The 21,361-nt window shown below is 35.7% G+C and overlaps 1 protein-coding gene and 1 pseudogene across 4 annotated transcripts in view; both read left to right on the top strand.

The window, feature by feature from the left end:
* Positions 1 to 21,361, top strand: part of RTN4 (reticulon 4) — a 70,212-nt gene that overhangs the window by 17,903 nt on the left and 30,948 nt on the right. The window contains exons 2-3 of one of the 4 annotated variants that reach the window (XM_081832020.1): positions 3,295 to 3,351; positions 4,028 to 6,433. The exons of 1 other annotated variant lie outside the window; for it this stretch is intronic. In XM_081832020.1, the coding sequence (XP_081688146.1) occupies positions 3,295 to 3,351; positions 4,028 to 6,433 (2,463 nt within the window). Of the gene's footprint in view, positions 1 to 3,294; positions 3,352 to 4,027; positions 6,434 to 20,356; positions 20,627 to 21,361 lie in introns of those variants that run through there. 2 more of the 4 variants (XM_081832021.1, XM_081832023.1) reach the window with 2 other exon arrangements.
* Positions 6,643 to 6,683, top strand: LOC115941892 (small nucleolar RNA U3; annotated as a pseudogene).

Raw genomic sequence — 21,361 nt, 5'->3', positions numbered from 1 at the left:
CACACACACACATTTTGAGGTAGGTACTGTTACTATCTTTATTTTACAAATGAGGAAATGACGGGGCACCTGGGTGGCTCAGTCATTAAGCATCTGCCTTCGGCTCAGGTCATGATCCCAGGGTCCTGGGATCGAGCCCCACATCTGGCTCCTTGCTCCGCGGGAAGCCTGCTTCTGCCTCTCCCATGCCCCCTGCCTGTGTTCCTCCTCTCGCTATGTCTCTCTCTGTCAAATAAATAAATAATATATTTAAAAAAAAATGAGGAAATGAGGCACAGAAGGGATAAGTAATATTTTTCTCAGGGTCACACAATAAATAATATATTAAAAAAAATGAGGAAATGAGGCACAGAAGGGATAAGTAATATTTTTCTCAGGGTCACACATTTTTAAGTGATGAATCTGGGATTTGAACCCAGGCAGTTTGATCCCATGATAACTTTAGGAGGAGTGAGGGCAACTCTATTCTTAGGGCCAAATGGTAGCAACCTCTTCTGGATGTTTTTTTCTAAGTGCTTTTAGAAATGCGATACTTGTTTCATGGTTGATTTTGGACTGAATCTCAATTTATGATTTTTCTTTTTTCAAAATTAATGAATATTTGAAATACCAATTTGTAAACTTTGTCATTTGACCAAGTGCCAGGAATATAGTTTTCACTGTGAAAGAGAGTCTGGTATTAGATAGGAATAAGGATACATTTTAAAAAATACTTAAAATTTTTGGCACGATTCTAGTTGTAATTTGTTTTCCCTCATAATTTTAACAGTAACATGTTTCGAGTTCACTTTTCAAGAAGACTGGCCTCTGCATTAGTGGCTTTTAATTATATTAACTAGATGAAAAAGATAGCCTTTTTGTTAAGGAGTTGCTACCTTTTATTTAGATGGAGCAGCTGTGTAATTATTTGGTTCTGCTCTTTGATCCCCAAATCTCAGTTTTATACAAGATTATACATTATTTTAACTAAAAGGAATTCTCAAATTCCCTCATTTTACAAAAGAGAAACTGTATCAAAGAAGATAACATAGTAGGTTGTCTTTCGGAAGTGTGTACACCCTGGGGCGCCTGGGTGGCTTAGTCCGTTGAGCCTCTGACTCTTGATTTTGGCTCAGGTCATGATCTCAGGGTCCCGAGATCAAGCCCCATATCAGGCTCTGAGTTCAGTGCAGAGTCTGCTTGACCCTCCCCTTCTGCTCCTCCCCCCACTCACACACGCTCTCTCTCTCAAATAAAAAAAAATCTTAAAAAAAAAAGTATACACGTGTATGTTTTATAAAATCCCATAAGGTGGTTTGGCTTATTGGTTTGGATGAGTTGCCCATCCAACCTAGTGTTCTAGGTTATAGAAGACCTTTTTAAATGCATGGATTTTCCCCTCATTACCCCATCTAAGAATCTTTTAGATATGGTATCATACCCAATATGGATTTATCTAAAATTTATATGACATTGTGAATTTAACTCTCTTATTCATCAAGGGGAGTATCTTTGGAAGACATGTCCATGTTCATGATAGCCACATCTCTTTGTTTTTTTCTGTTGATTAACCTTGCCTAGCTTGTCATTCCAGATAGAAATGTCCAGATTTATTAGGTCCTCTGCACCAAAGGAATACCTTCCTGTCATTCCTCGGTCTATTTCAAATTGTCTTTTTCTAGAGGGCTTTCTCTGGTGTAAACCACAGAAGATCTTTAGCTCCAGATCTTCCAATTGCAGATATAAAGTGACATTGTGCAAGCTTAATATGCCAGTATGTAGTGTATTCGTTGGCTCAGGCTGCCGCACCAAAGTACCATAGACTCAGTGGCTTCAACAACAGAAATTTATTTCTCCCAATTCTGGAGGCTCGAAAGTCTAAGATCAAGATTTGGGCAGGGTGGGTTTCATTCTGAGGTCTCTTTTCTTGGCTTATAGGTGGCTGCCATGTCACTCTGTGCTCACATAGCTTCCGAATGTTGCTCAGAGAGAGGGAGAGGAGGAGCGGGGAAGTAGAGGACATGTCATCACAGAGGCATAAGCAAGCTCTCTGGTGTCTTTTCTTATAAGGGCACTAACCCTATCAGACCATGGTCCCACCGTCATGACCTTCTGTAATCCTAATGACCTCCCAATGGGTCCCATTTCCAAATACTATCCCATTGGAGATTAAGGCTTCAGCATACGAATTTGGGGGATGGGGACACAAACATTCAGTTCATAACATACAGGATGTAGTGCTTAAGAAAATGAGCTCTGGAGTTGAATAGCCTGGAGTCTTACTAGTTATGTATTGAGTGAGTTATTCCTCTGTGACTCAGTTGTTTTTTGTTTTTTGTTTTTTTTTTAACCTGTAAATCGGGGATATTAACTCCACTTATAACAATAGAGTTGTAGGGAATAAAATGAGTTCCTGCATGTAAAGCATTTAGAATAACAAGTATCCCTTGGGATGCCTGAGTGGCTCAGTGGATTCAGCATTGGACTCTTGATTTTGGCTCAGGTCATGATCTTAGGGTCGTGAGATCTGCTTTGGGCTCTGTGCTGAGTGTAGAGCCTGCTTAAGATTCTTCCTCTCCCTCTGCCCCTCTCCTCAACCATGTGTGTGCTCTCTCTCTCAAAAAAAAAAAAAAAAGAATAACAAGTATCCCTCAATGTTAATTTTAAACAAAACAAGGCTGATGATAATAATTATCTTCCTAATGACAATCAGTGTTTTCTTTGCAATTTGGACAGTGGTACATAGCACTAATGTCCTCACATACTAGTGTACGGTGACTATTAGAATGTTTTTCTTTAGTGATAGACAACCTGGAATATAAGAAAATATGCATGATTCTCTGAAAGTGTTCTTCTGAACTGAACATATGCTAATAAAAAAGGATTAAGCAAAAGTAATTATTAATTTTATTCAAATACATTTTTTTTTAAATTTTTGGCTTTGATTAGGGCAAAAAATTTACCTGTCTGAAAAATGTGAATAAAAGTTTGGATGCCATGTGTTAACTGAGAAGAATAATATCTTAAAGCCAATTTGGTTTATGAAATTTCTTTAACATAAACATGTTATTGCCTCTTGAGAAATGATAGGTTCTATGGATATCATTTAATCATCTTTATAATATATATGATCACTTAATCTGAATTAATGGTACTACTCATAGTACTACTTTTTCTTTTCCATCTTGGCTTTTTCTTTGTAAAAGTTTTGTGTTAACTCATTACAAACTGAACCCTTGCTTGCTCCTCTTACCTTTAGTCTCCTTTAAACTCTGTCTTTATTTCTGCTGAGGTTATATTCTATTTGTTTTTCAGATGAGACACTTTTTGCTCTTCCTGCTGCATCTGAGCCTGTGATACACTCCTCTGCAGGCAAGTTCTTTCTGCTAGCCTTTTATCCTCTGTGTATTCTAACTTTAACTCTTTAGTTTTATTAACTCTGTACAGAGTGGTTTGAGTTTACTAAAAATTAGCATGGTTCCAAGAATGTTTGTCTATTGAAAAAGTTGAAATTTATATTTTATATGCTGTATCCGAGAGAGAAATGGGCAGAGCCTGGTTAATAAATTGGGTATATGCAAGGAATTCTTGGACCCTTGATTTACATTTATATATTGACTAGTCCTTTTTTCCAAATGCAGTTTACTTATAGCTGAAAAGCTTTCATAGAAATGAATGCCACTCTTTGGCATTTAATTATTCAGTGTCTTTTCTGCACTGTCAGACTCTCTCAAATTCTTTTGTCTTCCTCTAAAACTAGTTAGAAGTAGCTTTTCTCAGTTGATTATACTTGAGGTTTTTTTTCTCAGAGACTCGATTTATGCCTTTTCATAGCATGTATTTGCCTTTGTAGCCATGCACGTTTTATTGACAATAGCTTTAATTTTTTCAGTAATGATTCAAGACTGCTTGATTATTTATTGTTATTAACATTTAATTTTAGTTAACATTAACTCTTTACTAACAGTATTTTGAATCTGTCATAAAACTTGCATTAACTCTGAGAACGCTGGCATTCTCTAACTTTCCTTTCTGTCCATGGTCACAGAAAAAATAATGGACTTGAAGGAGCAGCCAGGTAACACTGTTTCCACTGGTCAAGAGGATTTTCCATCTGTCCTGCTTGAAACTGCTGCTTCTCTTCCTTCTCTGTCTCCCCTCTCAGCTGCTTCTTTTAAAGAACATGAATATCTTGGTAATTTACCAGTATTAGTCACTGAAGGAACACTTCAAGAAACCTCAACTGAAGCTTCTAAAGAGTTCACAGAGAAGGCAAAAAATCCATTTGTAGACAGAGATTTAACAGAGTTTTCACACTTGGAGTACTCAGAAATGAGATTATCATTCAGTGGCTCTCCAAAAGCAGAATCTGCCATAACAGTAGCAAGTCCTAGGGAAGAGAATAAAGATGAACAAGAGGATTTAGTTAGTAATGACATCCTTCGTAATCCACAAGAGTTACCCATAGCCCTTACTAATAAATCAGTTAAAGAAGAGGACAAAGTTATGTCTCCAGAACAAACAAAGGACAGTTTCAGTGAAAAGGGAATTGCAGCAGAAGCTCCTATGAGGGAAGAATATGCAGACTTCAAACCATTTGAGCGAGTCTGGGATGTGAAAGATACTCATAAGCAAGATAGTGATGTATTGGCTGCTGGAGGTAATATAGAGAGCAAGTTAGAGAGTAAAATGGATAAGAAATGTTTTGCGGATAGCCCTGAGCAAACAAATGATGAAAAAGACAGTGCAAGCAGTAATGATGATACTTCTTTCCCCAGTACACCGGAAGCTGTAAGAGACCGTTCAGGAGCGTATATCACGTGTGCCCCCTTTAACCCGACAGCAGCCGAAAACCTTTCGACAAACATTTTTCCTTTGTTGGAAGATCATACTTCAGAAAATAAGACAGATGAGAAAAAGATAGAAGAAAAAAAGGCCCAAATTGTAACAGAGAAGAATTTTAGTACCAAAACATCAAACCCTTTCCTCGTAGCCACACAGGATTCTGAGACTGATTATGTCACAACAGACAATTTGTCAAAGGTGACTGAGGAAGGAGTGGCAACCATGGCTGAGGGTCTAACCCCAGATTTAGTACAGGAAGCGTGTGAGAGTGAATTGAATGAGGCTACAGGTACAAAGATTGCTTTTGAAACAAAAATGGACTTGGTTCAGACATCAGAAGCTATGCAGGAGTCGCTGTACCCTGTGGCGGCACAGCTTTGCCCATCTTTTGAAGAATCTGAAGCTACTCCCTCACCAGTGTTGCCTGACATTGTTATGGAAGCACCATTAAATGCTGTAGTTCCTGGAGCTGGTGCTTCTGCGGTGCAGCCCAGCTCACCACAATTAGAAGCTCCTCCTTCAGTTAGTTATGAAAGCATAAAACTTGAGCCTGAAAATCCCCCACCATATGAAGAGGCCATGAATGTATCCCTAAAAAATGTATCAGGAATAAAGGAAGAAGTGAAAGAGCCTGAAAGTATTAATGTAGCTGTTCAAGAAACAGAAGCTCCTTATATATCTATTGCATGTGATTTAATTCAGGAAACGAAACTCTCTACTGAACCATCTTCAGATTTCTCTGATTACTCAGAAATAGCAAAAGTTGCACAGTCAGTGGCTGATCATTCTGAGTTAGTTGAGGATTCCTCACCTGATTCTGAACCAGTGGACTTATTTAGTGATGATTCAATACCTGAAGTTCCACAAAAACAAGATGAAGCTGTGATACTTGTGAACGAAAATCTCACGGAAACTTCTTCTCAGTGGATAATAGAACATGAAAATAAGGAAAAACTCAGTGCTTCACTACCACCTGAGGGGGGAAAGCCATATTTGGAATCTTTTCAGCCCAATTTAGATACCACAAGAGATACCTTATCACCTGATGAAGTTTCAACATTGACCCAAAAGGAGAAAATTCCTTGGCAGATGAAGGAGCTCAGTACTGCAGTTTATTCAGATGATGGCTTATTTATTGCTAAGGAAGCAAAAGTAAGGGAGAGTGAAACATTCTCAGATTCATCTCCAATTGAGATTATAGATGAGTTCCCTACATTTGTCAGTTCTAAAACTGATTCTTCTCCCAAATTAACCGGGGAATACACTGATCTAGAAGTATCCCACAAAAGTGAGATTGCTAATGTCCAGGATGAAGCTGGGTCATTACCTTGCTCAGAGTTACCTCACGACCTTTCTTTCAAGAATGTACAACCTAAAGATGAAGATAAAGTCCATGTCCCAGATGAACTCTCCAAAGATAGGTCTGATATCTCGAAGGTGCCCTTACTGCCTCCAGATGTTTCTGCTCTGGCCACTGAAACAGAAATAGGCAGTATAGTCAAACCCACAGTTCTTGTGAAAGAAGCTGAGAAAAAAACCCCTTCTGATACAGAGCGAGAGAACAGATCACCATCTGCTATATTTTCAGCAGAGCTGAGTAAAACTTCAGGTAATCAGTCCATACATTGTTTTGTACTTTCTTGCCACCTTTTTACTGATCATGGAACATTCCACTACATTTTCTGTAGTATATTACATTTAGAGTCTCTAATATATCACATTGATAAGAATTCTTTTCTACTGTCTCCAGAAGTTTTAGTGCTTTTTTTTTTTTTTTTAACTCCTCATTACTCGCCCTTGCTTGTATTTTTCCACACAAAGACTATACTTTCAGGGATCATTTCTGTAGTTTGTTACTTTTTTCCACACAATTATTCATCGCTCCTTTTTATGTTACACTATGTAACTAGAAGATTATATAAGAATTGGCTTCATGTCTTTTTTTTCTTTCTTTTCCTTCAGTATTTCCTCATAGCACGAAGAGTGAGAGGTATTAAAACAAAATATTTTCAGATGTATTTACTATTTTTTCCCAGAAATTACTTCATTTTAAATTTTTATGAAAGCACATTTCTGAAATATGTCTCCAGTATTTCAATATACTGCTGTATTTTCCAGTAATAGGTATAGAGTTAAGCATATTGAGTAGTAGACATTTTGTTGAAAAGTATAAGTTGAGGTATGCTGTTATGAATTCTTCTGAAAAGTAGGGATTGTCATTTTGTCTTTTGACGCTACGTTTCCCACACACTTGATTTGTGTAGAGTGATTTGCACATGTGTTTTTTATTTAGCATTCTAATTTAGCCATGTTTTCTATAAAAATGTATAGTGATTACTATTTATTGAGTATACTTAGGTTTTGGAGACGGGTAGTACTGGTGGCAGAGAAACCAGGTTAGAGATTGTTGTTATAATCTAAGAAAGAGGAGATTATGACTGTTAAGGCAGTGGGATGAGCATGGAGACATAGGACTTGATGTTTGATTGGATATGGACATGAAGGATAAGGGAAGAAGTTAAAGATGACTCCAGGAACCCTGAGTTTCTTATGTTTTCAAATACATGTATGGCAGTATGAGAAACTGAGTTAGGGAACATGAGAGAATAAAGTGGGTTTAAAGAGAGAAGATAAATTCAGTTTTGAATATTTTGGTATTAAAGTACCTATGAGACTTTCAAGAAGTGATGGATGTTATACATACGAAGCTTTTGAGAGAGACCTTGGCTGTATGTGTATATTTATCATGGGCTCAGAGACCATAATTAAAACCATGGATATCAACTAGGGAGAGCCAAGAAAAGGGGAAGCTTTAAAGGTGGAAAAATTGGTCAGCATTATCAAATGCAAGAGAGCTTGGTTAAGATAAGGATTGAGAATTTGTCAAAAAGTAGGGAAGGTGTTGGCATAACAATGGCAAGGTGGTGTGGGTGGGCAGGGCTAGGGGTGAGGAGTGAAGGAGCCTTGAGTAAATGGATACTAAATGTTGACAGTTTTTAAGAAGTTCGAGATCTTGGGGTGCCTGGGTGACTTAGTTGGTTAGGCATCCAACTCTTGATTTCAGCTTGGGTCATGATCTCAGGGTCGTGAGATGGAGCCTCGCTCAGTGCCTGCTTGAGATTCTCTCTTTCCCTCTGCGCCTCCCCCTCATTTGCTCTTGTGCTCTCTTTCTAAAAAAAAAAAAAAAAGTTTAAGATCTTGGAGAAAGAATGTAGCAAGAATAAGGTAGAGGATAGAGTTGAAGAAGGGCCTTTTGTTTTCTTAAAGATGGGAGTGAAAGTCTAAATAAAGGTGCTAGTAGAAAGTCAGGAGGGGATGGGATGAGATGAGATCTAGAATTCAGGTGGAAGAATTGGCATTTAAAAAAGGAACAATTTTGGAAGACACTGATTGTAGTGAATGGAAGGGAAAGTATGGGTGTTGTTCCTGCTAGCTTCGTGGCCGGAAGTTGAGGGAAGAGTATGATGGTTTATGTGTATTCTTTAAAGCGGTATGTTAGGTCATTTGCTGAGAATGAACTGGAACATGCTTGGGTGGAAGAGGTCTGACTAGGGAAACAAAGGCATTGTATTAAGAGTCCTGTCAAGGTTGAAGGGTAGTCTGTATGACAGGATGATTTTTCTTTAATTGTGCCTAACATCTTGGGTATAGGTTCAGGGAAGGCAAATGCTTATATTGATTCACGCTTGTGTTTTGCTAGAGGGGTCTGGCCCAGTGAAAGGACAGTGAATCAAAGGAATTGAAAATAATAGTAGTTTGACATGATGGACTGTGGCATCTAAGTTGAAGAATGTAAAGAAGAGAGCAGGGGGAGTTGATAGGCGAATAGTAGAACTTGTGGTCCAAATTAGATCTAAGAACTAAGGGTAAAAAATAAAAATATGAACACCAGAATGGTTGAAGGTTGTGGTCAAAGTAGGATTGTGCATGTGTATTTGTTTGTTGGATGTTGAACTTAGAATTCCGGCTGGATTATAATGGCCAAAGTTTGGCCATGAGGCAAGGGCTGAAGTTGAGTGGGGTGAAGGTTGCTAGAGCTAAGGTCAAATGAACCATGAAGTTGAGAAGTTGGATTGCTCTCATCAAGTCACCCAGGATGATGGCAAGACTTGGGGTAGAAAAGATTAGAAGTTAGGGACACAAGACTTTGGTTAAAGGGCAAGTGGGTCAGCTGGCAGGATGGTAGATGGAGGCAGTAAGCAGATAGAGAATGTTGGGGCTGAATAACTAGGACTTTTTGCCCAAGGCCTCCGAGATAGTCTTGAAGCAGCACTGGGGAGCTAAGAAGGGTAATGACCTCTCTCCTCCTCCCTCGAGTATGCAAGTATAAGAGAATAAACAGCCCCCATTTAGAGTTACATGGGGAAAGCAGTATCCTCAAGAAGAGCCAGGTTTTAGTGAAAGGATATAGTGGCAGGAATATTCAGCAAAGAAGCTGAAGATTAGGGGAGACAGTTCACAGTGGAATGGATTTTTTTTAAAAGAGTTATTTATTTTGGAGAGACCAAGAACATGGGGAGGGGCAGAGGGAGAGGGAGAGAATCTCAAGCAGACTCTGCCCTGAGTTGGAGCCAGATGCGGGGCTCCATCTCACGACCCTGAGATCACAACCTGAGCTGAAACCAAGAGTCAGATGCTCAACCCCCTGAACTACCTAGGCGCCCCTGGAATGGGTTTTTTTAAACAGCACAATAAAATGGCTTGGGAGTCAATGGTAGAAAGAAGACTCTGAGAATCCCAGAGCAACATGGTAATGATATAGTGTGGGTGAAGACCACAGATAAACAGTGATGTGAGCAATGGTGAACTGGTGAAGTCCCACGAGAAAGTGGGACTACCCAACATTGCCTCCCAGAACTTACTGTTAGCAATCCCCTAGTAGATTGGAGCACTCCGGAGTCAGCATTTCCTTGGATTGATTTTTACTAAACCTAGGGATGTTGGCCTGTACTGATTGTGGCCTGATAGTTTAGAATTAAGTAAGGGAAGAGGGCAGTGCCTTTGTTTTTTTTTTTAAAGATTTTATTTATTTATTTGACAGAGAGATATCAACAGCAGGAACACAAGCAGGGGGAGTGGGAGAGGGAAAAGCAGGTTTCCCGCTGAGCAGGGAGCCTGATGCGGGGCTCAATCCCAGGACCCTGGGATCATGACCTGAGCCGAAGGCAGACGCTTAACGACTGAGCCACCCAGGCGCCCCGAGGGCAATGCCTTTGAAGCCTAAATAGGGATGGTTGAAGAAGGAAGTAAAAGCAGTGGTTGAGCATTTCTCTTTAGAAAATAGTCATTGAAGTCTTTTCTCTGAGAAAACTGTTACTCATGCTTCTTTTACTCAATCTTTTTTTTTTTTTTAATTAAGTGTCCTAGCAGCTCACTAATGAATAGAAAACTCTTTGGATACACCCAATATATGTATGCTACAGAAGTCATGCAGAGGAGACCCATTGTGGTGTAATAACACTCTGGTGATGTGAGTTCTAGTCTCAGCTGTACCACTGACAACCACTTTATCTCTCTAGAAATAAATTTCCTTTCTCTGTAAGAAGAAAGGGATTGAATTAGGTCCTTGTGACTTGATGGTTTCTTTGACTTTAATCTTAATAGGCATCTGTTTCAAGCAGTGGATAGTTGCTTTACGGTGCTTTATACCAAGCATTGTACTAGTATTTTGGAGGAGGTGTGGAGGAAGATGAGGACTAAGACAGTGTCTTGCCCTCAGGCAACTTTCAGTCAGCTGGTGGAAACAGACTGGTAAGGACTTCCTTCATTTCAACCTCAGTATAGCTGTTAACTTCATAAATTTACATAGCTAAACATTGTAACATGTATTATAAGGATACAAGTGCTTCCCCATCTTCGAAAAACCATGGTTAAGTGTACTGAAGTCAAATGTACCAAAGGGTAGCAAGAGACTATTAAGAACATTAGGGCGGTTGTATTCTCAGATGGCTAAAAATTACATATCATCCCTAATTGTGATATACTTAGGTGTGTTTTAAAATTTTGGCGTCATATTACTGAAGATACATTTAAACATTAAAGCATTGATAAATATTAAATAACAAAGTATTAATTTCCTCAGATAATTTATTATTCAATTTATTCTCCTTGTTTTCTTAAAATGACATTTGTTGGCAGAATTCAATTTTAATTTTGGGAAGAAAGGCTAATTTTGTAAGGAGGAGGAGCAAGATATTATGATGTAGGCTTTCATGCCTTACTGATATTTTTGGATAAAATTTGTCATGAAAGAAATGAATGCTAGTCTTCCTCTTCTCCCTTGATAAAGGAATTTTATCAGACTATTTTTAATAATAAAATGTAAATACTGATTTTTCTCAGGTCATAATTAAGAACATTTATTTTGTTTTTTTTCTTTAACTGTATTTCATTGTTTAGAGGCAGGTTTTGATGATCTAGGTTCAGCATTTCATATATGTTCTTTCTTTACTTAAAAAAATCTGTGGCTAAAGATTTATGGTTTCTATTTTTATTTAAAATATATGTGATTATTATTGGCACTTAAATTTTTTACTTTTCACTCATTTTAAAAATAAAACAACAGGTAGAAGATATAATATTCCAATAATTGTGTACACTTATACTACATTATATAGACCAAGATAGTGAAACTTCTGAAAAGATTAGTTAACTAACAGGCAGCACTACCACATGACAATTGAAATGCTTTCCTTAGATGATGGCATGGAAGTTTGGTGTAGGAATGTCAGGTTAGGGATTTAAGTGTATAATGATTGGAAGTAGAAGATCACCAACCCATAATAAGGTACAGAGAGGTTAGCTCTTCCTTGGGATATTAGGAGTGGCTTTGCAGAACAGAAGATTCTATGGAAGTTACAGATAGCAAATGTGAGTAGACACATAGGACTGTTCATTTATATAAAATATGATAAAAAGTTTTTGAGGTTCTGTTTTGGTGTATTTGGGGCAGGTATATGTGTATGGATATTATGGTCAGTTTGTAGAAACCTACTCACTTGCATCAAAGGCCATAGTGGATTTGCAGACTGGCCGTGGGTGACAAAGTGAAAAGAAACATTTAGATTTTTGTCAGAACTAAACTGAAAAACCAATCTATGTGAAAGAAGGGTTTATGATGCATTAGATGCTAAATTTTCTGTGACTGGAATTAAGTAGAATTGAAATAAACAATGGGGGCACCTGGGTGGCTCAGTCGTTAAGCGTCTGCCTTCGGCTCAGGTCATGATCCCGGGATCCTGGGATCGAGCCCCGCATCGGGCTCCCTGCTCTGTGGGAGGCCTGCTTCTCCCTCTCCCACTCTCCCTGCTTGTGTTCCCGCTCTCACTATGTCTCTCTCTGTCAAATAAATAAAATAAAATCTTAAAAAAAAAAAAAAAGAAACAATGGTATCATTTAGGAGAATTTTTTTTTAAAGGATAGTTGCTTTTTAAAAATTAACTTTTATTTGGAAGTAACATCAAACTTAATTGGAAAAATAAAAATAGTGCAAAGAATATCTTACTATCTTCATCTAAATTGAATCTATTAACATTTTCCCCATTTGCTTTATCAGTTATGACCTCCTTTATAAATAACTCGATATGGATACCTAAATACATCCTTATTTTTCCTGAACCATTTGACAGTAAGTTATATACATTGTTTTATCCCTAAATTCTTCAAAAAGAGTATTTTCTTACATAACCTCAGTATAGCTGTTAACTTCATAAATTTACATTGATAAAGTACTTTTTTCTAATCTACCATCCATATTCTAATGTGACCTTTAACCCAATAATGTGTCCTCTACTACAAGACCCAATCTAGGGCCAAAATTTGTTTTTAGTTGTCATGTTGTTTTTGGCTTCTTTTATCTGTTACATTTCTAGTATTTCTCTCTTATGACATTAACAGTTTTGAAGAACATAGGCCCTTCCCTCTCTCCCTTTTCAATAGAACATTCTAATTTTGGATTTGTCTGCTGTTTCTCATTGATTAGATTGAGATTATGGATTTATGGCCAAAATGAAGATGATGTAGTACCCCTTACCTCTCTCATGGTATCATATCTGAAGATACCCATTATTCATGGGAATAGTATTAGAGATCAAGAGTTGGACCCTAGTTGTACTCCTTGCCTCCTTGAGGTCTTCCCATTCTAGCCTTTCATTGGACAGAGGTAGGAAATGCTTATATACAAACATAAAATACATACAAATAAACCTAAGCACATACACATACGTGTATTTGAAATCATGAGTTCACACAGATACCTCCAATTCTGATCCATTCCCAGAAGATTATTTCTTTCTTCCTTCATTTCATATTTGTATGCTCCTTCTGTAGTGAGAACCTGGCTGCTAACACTATCAATACATATACTCATTTGCTTAAGCCTCTAATATTTCTAAATAGTTTTAGAATGTTTTCTAATATGATTATAGTAGACACGGTAAAATAAATTGAGGGTTATTTTGCAAATCTACCACTCCAACCCTCCAAGATTGAATGTATATAGTCAAGTACAAGTTACTTGAATTAGTTTTTTTCTTTCCTCTTCCTTTTCTCTTCCCCAATCTTAGTGTGGTTATAATACTCATTTGAAATATAGTTAGATTAATTTGTTTCAATTTGCTTTCAGTTTTAGGTTTTCTTTCTATTTTGGAGGTTTTTAAATTGAGACTTTTGAAAGACTGAGAATAGAAACTGAATTCTTATCATTTTACCTGGAAAGGGGAGACCGTTATTTATGGGAAATCTTCTAAACATGAAGCAGTTTCACATATTTAGTCTCCTCCATAATCTGAAAGAAGGAACCATTTTATGGATGACAGTACCTAAGTTTGGGACTTAGTCATGTTTCCCAAGGTTACTTAGCAAATTATATAGTAAGCACAATAGTTTTGAACTTCTGTGTTGCAGACAATGGGCTAACTTTCTTATTTATATTCTTAATTTCACAAGGAAGATCTTTTTCCCAACCGGTGAAGAACTGGGATTCTAACTTAGGTTTTGTCCCCTTCTCAGTTGTTTTCCATTTTGGAATGAATGGTTAGTCCTAAATTTAGCAGGCAACCAAGTTTGCTTTTCTTTTATTACATATCTGTTGTGTTGAGGGATTAACCAATGTAAGATATTTTTAAAAAGTCAAAAAAGTTTTTTATTATGTGCATTTTCTTGCATGGTTTTCCATATGTAGGGATTTCAAAATGAAGGTAATACTTTTGCTTCCATGTGGAGACTGAATAACCCTCTTGTGTGAACAACTGCTGTCTATGTTGTTGGTAAGCTATTGGTAAAGAAAGGTACTAATAATGTCTCTCATCAAACCACTTAGATCTTCACTTAATGATAGTGATTGCTTAATATGTTTGTTGGTTGCTTGGTTTGCCAATAACGCACAGAATATTTTCTGTTCGTAAATGAGTATAGATTGTGTTTTGCTGACCTGTTGGAACTGTTGGTGAATGAAGTGTAAACCACCACCACCTTGATTGTTCATTCATTATACTTAAACTATGTGATATCTAAGAATTACCAAGATGTATTGCCATTTTAATAAAAGACTCACTTAAAAAGGGCCCATTTATCCAGGTAAAGAATTGAAAATGATCCTTTGCAAATTTATATGTGCTTGTTAAATGTGTTCATGAATAAGAGCTTTCTTTAGATAGTGTTAATGACTTAAAACATTTTTCCGAATTTACTATATATATAGCCTTTGAAATGTCTCTGTAAAGCATTAAGATATTAAGGTTTGATATTTTGGTTAAAATGTATTTTTAGGGAGCATATTTAGGACACTCTTTGATAATTATTAGTTGGACTTTAATTATGACACTGAGCAGTTAATCTGATAAAAGTAAGAAATTTAAGTACCCTGAAAAATTAAAATGCTTATTCTAACAAATTGAGTAGAAATACCTTTAACTGGAAATCTGTTAGTAAATTTACAATATAGCTAAATTAGAGATGGACTGTTGTTAATAAAGGAATCAATTATATTAAACAAATGTGACTTAAATGTCAAATTAATGGGGATTTATTTAGTGCTTACTATGGGCCCAATACAGCTTGAAATAATTATGAAATATGTACCATATTTTTGGTACTATATGTACCAAAAAATAATATATATAAGAATATATTTCATAATTAACAATTATGAAATATGTACCATAAAAGTTAGATAACACTAAATATAGTGTGGTTGAAAGAACTTCATTTTGGGCATCTTATACACCTGAGTTCTAATCCTGGATTTAACGGTTATTAGCTGTATGACCTTGGGCAGATGTTTTAATCTATTTGAGCTTCAGTACTTTCAGTAGTCAGAATTTGTCTGAAGGACCTGCTATCAGTAAAGTCAGACCAACAGTACATAAACAATCTACAGTAATACATGCTCATTGTACAAATTTGAGAAGTAGAGAAAACTATTGAGATGAGAAAAATTTGTAATCATATAGCCCAGACATAATTGTTAATATTTTAGAATATATTCTTCTAGTCTGTTTTCTGTGCATATGGATACTTTATGATGGAGTGAAAAAGTAAGTGTTTTGCCAAATTGAGATCATAGTCTACACATTGTTTGTAGCTTTAAAAAAAATTAGCAGTATCTTATATAATGCTGACATGTTCATGTCATTATTCTGCTGCTGCATGATTTTTTAATGTTTAGTGTTCCTTGGTATTGCATATAATTTAATTAGTTTGTTATTGTTGGATTCTTAGATGGCTTCTGACTTTTTAATTTATAAATAATGCTGTCATTGACCTCTTTATATTTAAATATGTTTTACATATCTGAATTACTCTTTTCCATAAATTACTAGAAATAAACCCTAGGTAAATGAGTATGAGCATTTTTAAGAGTTTCGACAAAAATTGGCTGCCAGAAAAGTTGTACTGATTTTTTCCCCCTCTAAAAAAGTAAGAAAATACCCATTTCTCTATTATCACCAACAATTGATATTATTTATTCTTTTGCTCATTAAGTAATACTTCCATATTATACAAAATTCAAAGAGCACAATGACAATAAGTCTTCTTCCTGTCTCAACTAGTCACCTCATACACCTTCAGAGTCCTGATATGTGACTTACTTCTTAGGTATCCTTCCAGACATTCTGTATTTGGCACTTAAAAAACAAACAAATAAAAAAAACCTTTACCAGTTTGATAGGATGAAGTGGTACCTTGCAGTTTTGATTTTTGATTATTAGTGAAAGTAAACATGTTCCATGTATTTATTAGCTATTTTTATTTCTTTTGTGAATTGCCTGTTCATACCCTTTGCCCATTTTTAAATTCAGATGTTCATCTGTTTCTGATTTTATGAGAGTTCTTTACAAGGGATGACAACTCCTTTTATGTTATAATTTTTGGAACAATTTTTATTTTACTATACGTTTTAATGGACATTTTCAGTTTTCACAAAGGAAAATATGTATGTATGTATCTATTACTTTATTTTTATACCTGATTCTTAGCTATTTACAATTGATTTTGAATTCTGGTCAGAGATCACATGCTTTCTTGGTGGTGGAGTTGTTTTTCTATTGCCATTGTATTCTGATCTCTAGTTCCCTAGTATCAGACAGAAAGACTCAGAAAATTGGGAACACAGTTTTTGTTGGACTGCATGCCCAGAATTAGACAATCTACTGGATGGGTGTTGGTGCCATCTAGTGTTGTATATAGAAAATAGGTCTACAGAATGCTTTATAATTGACTATAGGGAATAAATTCAGATGACCAGAGAAATTTAGTGAATTGTGGATATTTGCTTTACATTAACAAATGACTTTAAAAATGACTTTATAAAGGGATTTTGACACATTGTACTGAATCAGACAAATGCTTGAGTCATGTTATTTTAAACATGGAATGACCTTAAAGATTCCCCCAGACCCATGTAGTTTGGTGAAAACTTACAAGTTTTACAAGATCTGTTCAGAGCCTAGTAACTATTAATTTTTTGATTCTGAATTTTAAAATGTTTTGGATCTTTTGGAATATGTATATTTATTTTAGATTATAATACATGAAATCAGCATTTATTTAGTTCTTAGTAATATATCACTTTCAGTTTCTCTATGGATTTTAGTATTTGTTTTTAGCAACTTATATGAAATTGTTTATAAACTTTAAAATACTCTTATTTTTTTGCCATTTGAACTTGTATTCCATTCATTTTCTAGACTAAGGTTTCTCCATGTCTTCAGATTCAATTTAGTAGTTAATGTTGAAGTGCTATAATTTAGTCCATAGAGGGCATTATATTACAGCTTATGGTATTAAACAGCATTGTTTAATACCTTTCAGTAATGAGACGTATGTTTAGTTTTATATTTTTGTATATAGCTCAGGATAATTAAATATTGAAATAAGTTTAAAACTCCTGTGTAACTATAATTGTTTATTTTTTTTAAATGTTCTTGTTTTCTGTTTTCAGAAAGTAGAAGTATTTATTTTAGCTATCAAGAATTGTATACTAGCATTCCCCAACTTAGAGAATATTACTTTAAATCCAAATGACCACCTCTTTTTCATTTATTTCCCTTGATTTCTAAACATTGTAAAGAAAACAAACAAACTTGAATTTTTCTGGGGTTCAGAAGTAGAGGAAGGAAAGAAATGGGAAAGGAGGAATATCTTGGGAAGGCTGGCTGGAACGGACTTACAGCTTATATATTGCTGCCTGTTCCAAAGTACAGTCTTCAGTCTGAAATCCTGCTATTTACACACACACACACACACACACACACACACACACTCACTCACTCTCTCTACATGAGAAGGTTATAGAGAAAGGAATTTTTTTTATTTCTTTAGTAGGAATTGACTTAATCACATGATTTTCCTACTACTGAGGTTAAGTGTGCTAAGAAAATGAGAGTTTTGATTTGAGATAGGAGAAGAAAAATCTAGAAAGTGTAGGTAATTTTAGAGCATGGTACCCTTTGGAAAGGAGTTAGGGTTATGCTTGGGAGGTTTTCTTTGTTTTTGTCATGCTTTGTCTACTGGGGATGTGGATATTGAGGAGTGGGAAGTCGCCAAACGTGAACTTTGGAAAATTTAATTCAAAAGTTCTGTGTAAGGCTAATTTTGCATTTTAAAAAGGAGAATGTCTTCCATCACCCACCCTCCCCAATCTTCTGTGGTCTCCTCCTTTGGAAGCTTTTACTTTTCAGGTAAAAATAGGTTCCTGTCCCAAATACTCAAAGTGCTGTTTTACAAGTTGGGATGTATGTTCTATTTGAAAATTGCCCTTGAAAGAGTTCATTTTTTAAACAAAATATTAAGTATTTGAAGGAAAACAAAATAAATGAAGGTAAGTTTTTAACAGATTTATGTCCTTTATTTGTCTGTTATGTTGAGATTTAGTGTGGAGTAGGACCTATAAACTGTCCATGTATAAATTTTTCTGAGCTGGAGTATAATGGAACTGTATAGCAAAGCACAATAATGTGTGTGTGTGTATTCTTGTACTTGTTTAGAAAGGTATTGGGTTATTCCCTAGAATTGAATGGCTTCATATATGCGCTTTCTTAGATGTGTTTTATGTACCTTATCTCCTACTAGCTTGATTGTTATTTGTAGCATAATAATAGTATTAAATAGCTAGGACTTATATAGGGCCATTTTTTGTCAGGGACTGTCCTAAGGCCTTGCATACACTAATTCATTTGATCCTCACTAAAAGCATAGCTCATATGGCTTTATGTTTTTAACAGATTTGTATCATCAGGTTTTTAAATTTCGGTACTTTTCTTGCTTAGCTAACCAAACTTAAAATAACCCCTTTAAAACTTTTTAAGAAAGAAACGGGCAAAATGTCAGTTGATTTATATGAGTTAGTTTTTCCTGCAAACTTAATAGTTTCAATTGCAAAGACCCTAAAAATTAAAGAATTAGGTATCAGTATGTAAGATCAAATTTCAGGGCTCCTACTTTGACTTTTAAATCTGCCAGGGGAGCTTTTAAATGTATTTAATGTTTAGATGAATGGTTATTATTATCACACATTCTTGTTCTCTGAAACTATTTTTAAATGTTTTGAATCAAATCAAGTACCAGCAGATATGAATAGGATAAATAGCAAATACCTTTGTCGCAAGAAATCTTTTTTTTCTCTCCTATTTGTGCAGTAATCTGTCTTGAAAGCAGCGTTTGGGAGCTGTTTTTGAGTGCTTTATTCTAATGCTAAAGTATTTACATGTCTTCGCAGTTTCAAGGGATTCATTGTTAGAGATAGTGTTTTGGAAATATTTCATACTTAACTGAATGGTTTGAGATTTCAAAGTATCGTGTGGAGAAGCCAGACTTTTTCAGCCATTGTATGACTTTGCGACAGGGTTCTCAAATACCACATTGTACACGGGTGCAGTGAATAAAATTTTAAGTTAGATACTAACTTTTGAGCTTAGAATAGTAGACTCTCATTAAAAATTGCTTTGCTTTATTTATGTATGGAGTTAGAAAGGCAGATAGGAAAGAACTGAGTCATTGACCGGACTACTTCTGATTCTAAGGATTTTGCAGAGTTTTATAGCAAGTTCCAGAAAATATGCCAATTTCAGTGTAGCTATATCATCTTCAGAAGTATGTACTTCTGTACATAGGCCATATATCTTATAATACTTTATCCTGTCACACACTTTAGAACATTTTAGCTGATTTGTCATTAAATATTGCCTGTATAGCTTCGTTGAATGCTTGTATCAGTTAAACCAGTTGTGGAACATTAGTAAAGACATTCTGCACTGGAGTGAATGCCAGTTTTAGAAAGTTGAGCAAAAATTTTGGAAGTCCTATACATAGATTTGTTTTTGTATTTATCAGTAAAATTTTGGTTTTGTCTTATGTCATTTTCCCAAGGCAAATGATATAATTAGCACATGAATATTTCTCTTCAAGCTAAGAGTCTATTAATAGTATCTGCAGTAATGTTTAATAGATATTTATTGAAAGATTGAGTTGTAGCAGGTGATGAGTAGGAATAAATACATATTTTTGAGTGTCTAGATTTCCATTATTGTAAAAGAAGAAATAGCATTACATTAGAAAGATGAGACTCCTGAAATTGAATAAAACCTTTTTTTCCTTAAGTAGCATATATTCAGCAAATACTAACAATTTGACTTTGTGATTCTCCACTCATACCCTCATAAGGGTGCAAATGCTGAATGCTTTAAGCCTTATTAATAAACTCAGGAGAAAGTAGGAAGAGATTCAGCATTTCCCAGGCTTGAAATTTAAGCTATTACCCTTCTTTGGATCAGTCCATTTTTATCTTATTAGGTAACTATTGATTTTAGGGTTTTAAATGAAACTGAAACCAACAGCATAATTCACCCATCTATGAAAAGAAAAAAATTGCATATGGCTGTAAGTGCGTTTCACATATATTCAGTGGTTAACTCTGCCAAAAGAACAGCTCTCATTTCTTTCCTTTCTTTGGTAGCCTGCCCCTCCCCCTGCAAAAGTAGCTCCCTTTGGTATGAGCAACAAGCAAAAGATTAGAACAATAAACACACAGGAGGAAGGCGGTAGTGCCTGAGTATTAGCAGCCTAGTTACAGATTGCACTGCGTCAGATTGTTCCACACCCAGAAGACGTCAGGTGACTCCGGTCCTGCTGCAGTTGTGCAGCAGAGACTGCAGACTTCGGTGGAGGAAACGGTATTTCATGTCTCACAGGGTAGCTTTGTGCAGTTACAGCTTTTCTGTTGGTATGCATAATTGATAATTGCATCTGGAGGGCAGATCGTGACCAGAGATGGACTGTCAGAAGAAAAATTGGAAGGATAAGGGTATATGTGCTTTTTAATCTTCTATTCAGTGTTTTTATGCAACCAATAATATGTTGCTATGAATAAGCTTTGCAATTTTAGATATATTTTGGATTGGAAATGGAGCCTATGAAAGCTTTAAAAGTTAAAGATTAAAACAGCTATTTCATATGTTTTTATATTTGGTTGTGTATGAGGAAATGTCATGCTGTTCTGTTTCACTGGCATTTGATTTAGGCTTTGCAGTCCTATTGTTGATTAGGTTCTGTTCTTTAATCTTGCACATTGTAAACAGTGTAGTTTCATTTGTTGGTCACTTTGGTGCGATAAATTCACACAGCTATCTTTGTATTACATAATGGCATATTTTCTGTGACTATTTTTTTTTAAAGCTGATTTGGTATAGTTGAAATTCTATCCAAGATTTCTGTAGGTAGTAGGATACTGTGTTTGCAATTAAGCTTGTTTCTTCTTTGGAAATCTGATTGAACCTTTAATGTCTTTATCAGTCACATTTTAAGTAGATTATATTTTTGTATATCTTGAAGTCATTAAGTTGTATACACACTAGTTTTAAATGCATGTCTATATTTAAGTCTTTAACCTTTGTCCTTCTAATAACCAATCAGTGATCTTGATCCCCTTTCCTCCCCCTTGAAAGCCCAGCAGATCCTTTCAAGTCTCAGTGGGTCATTGTGTAAGAATTTAAGCCCATAAGTGCTAAAATGTTGACTGTAATGAATATTTTAAAAATAT

Source organism: Leptonychotes weddellii, chromosome 10 (assembly GCF_054177405.1).
Source record: "Leptonychotes weddellii isolate Sample4059 chromosome 10, ASM5417740v2, whole genome shotgun sequence".
NCBI lineage: Eukaryota > Metazoa > Chordata > Mammalia > Carnivora > Phocidae > Leptonychotes > Leptonychotes weddellii.
The sequence above is the reverse complement of the archived record's forward strand: the minus strand, read 5'-3'. Positions and strand labels throughout refer to the sequence as shown.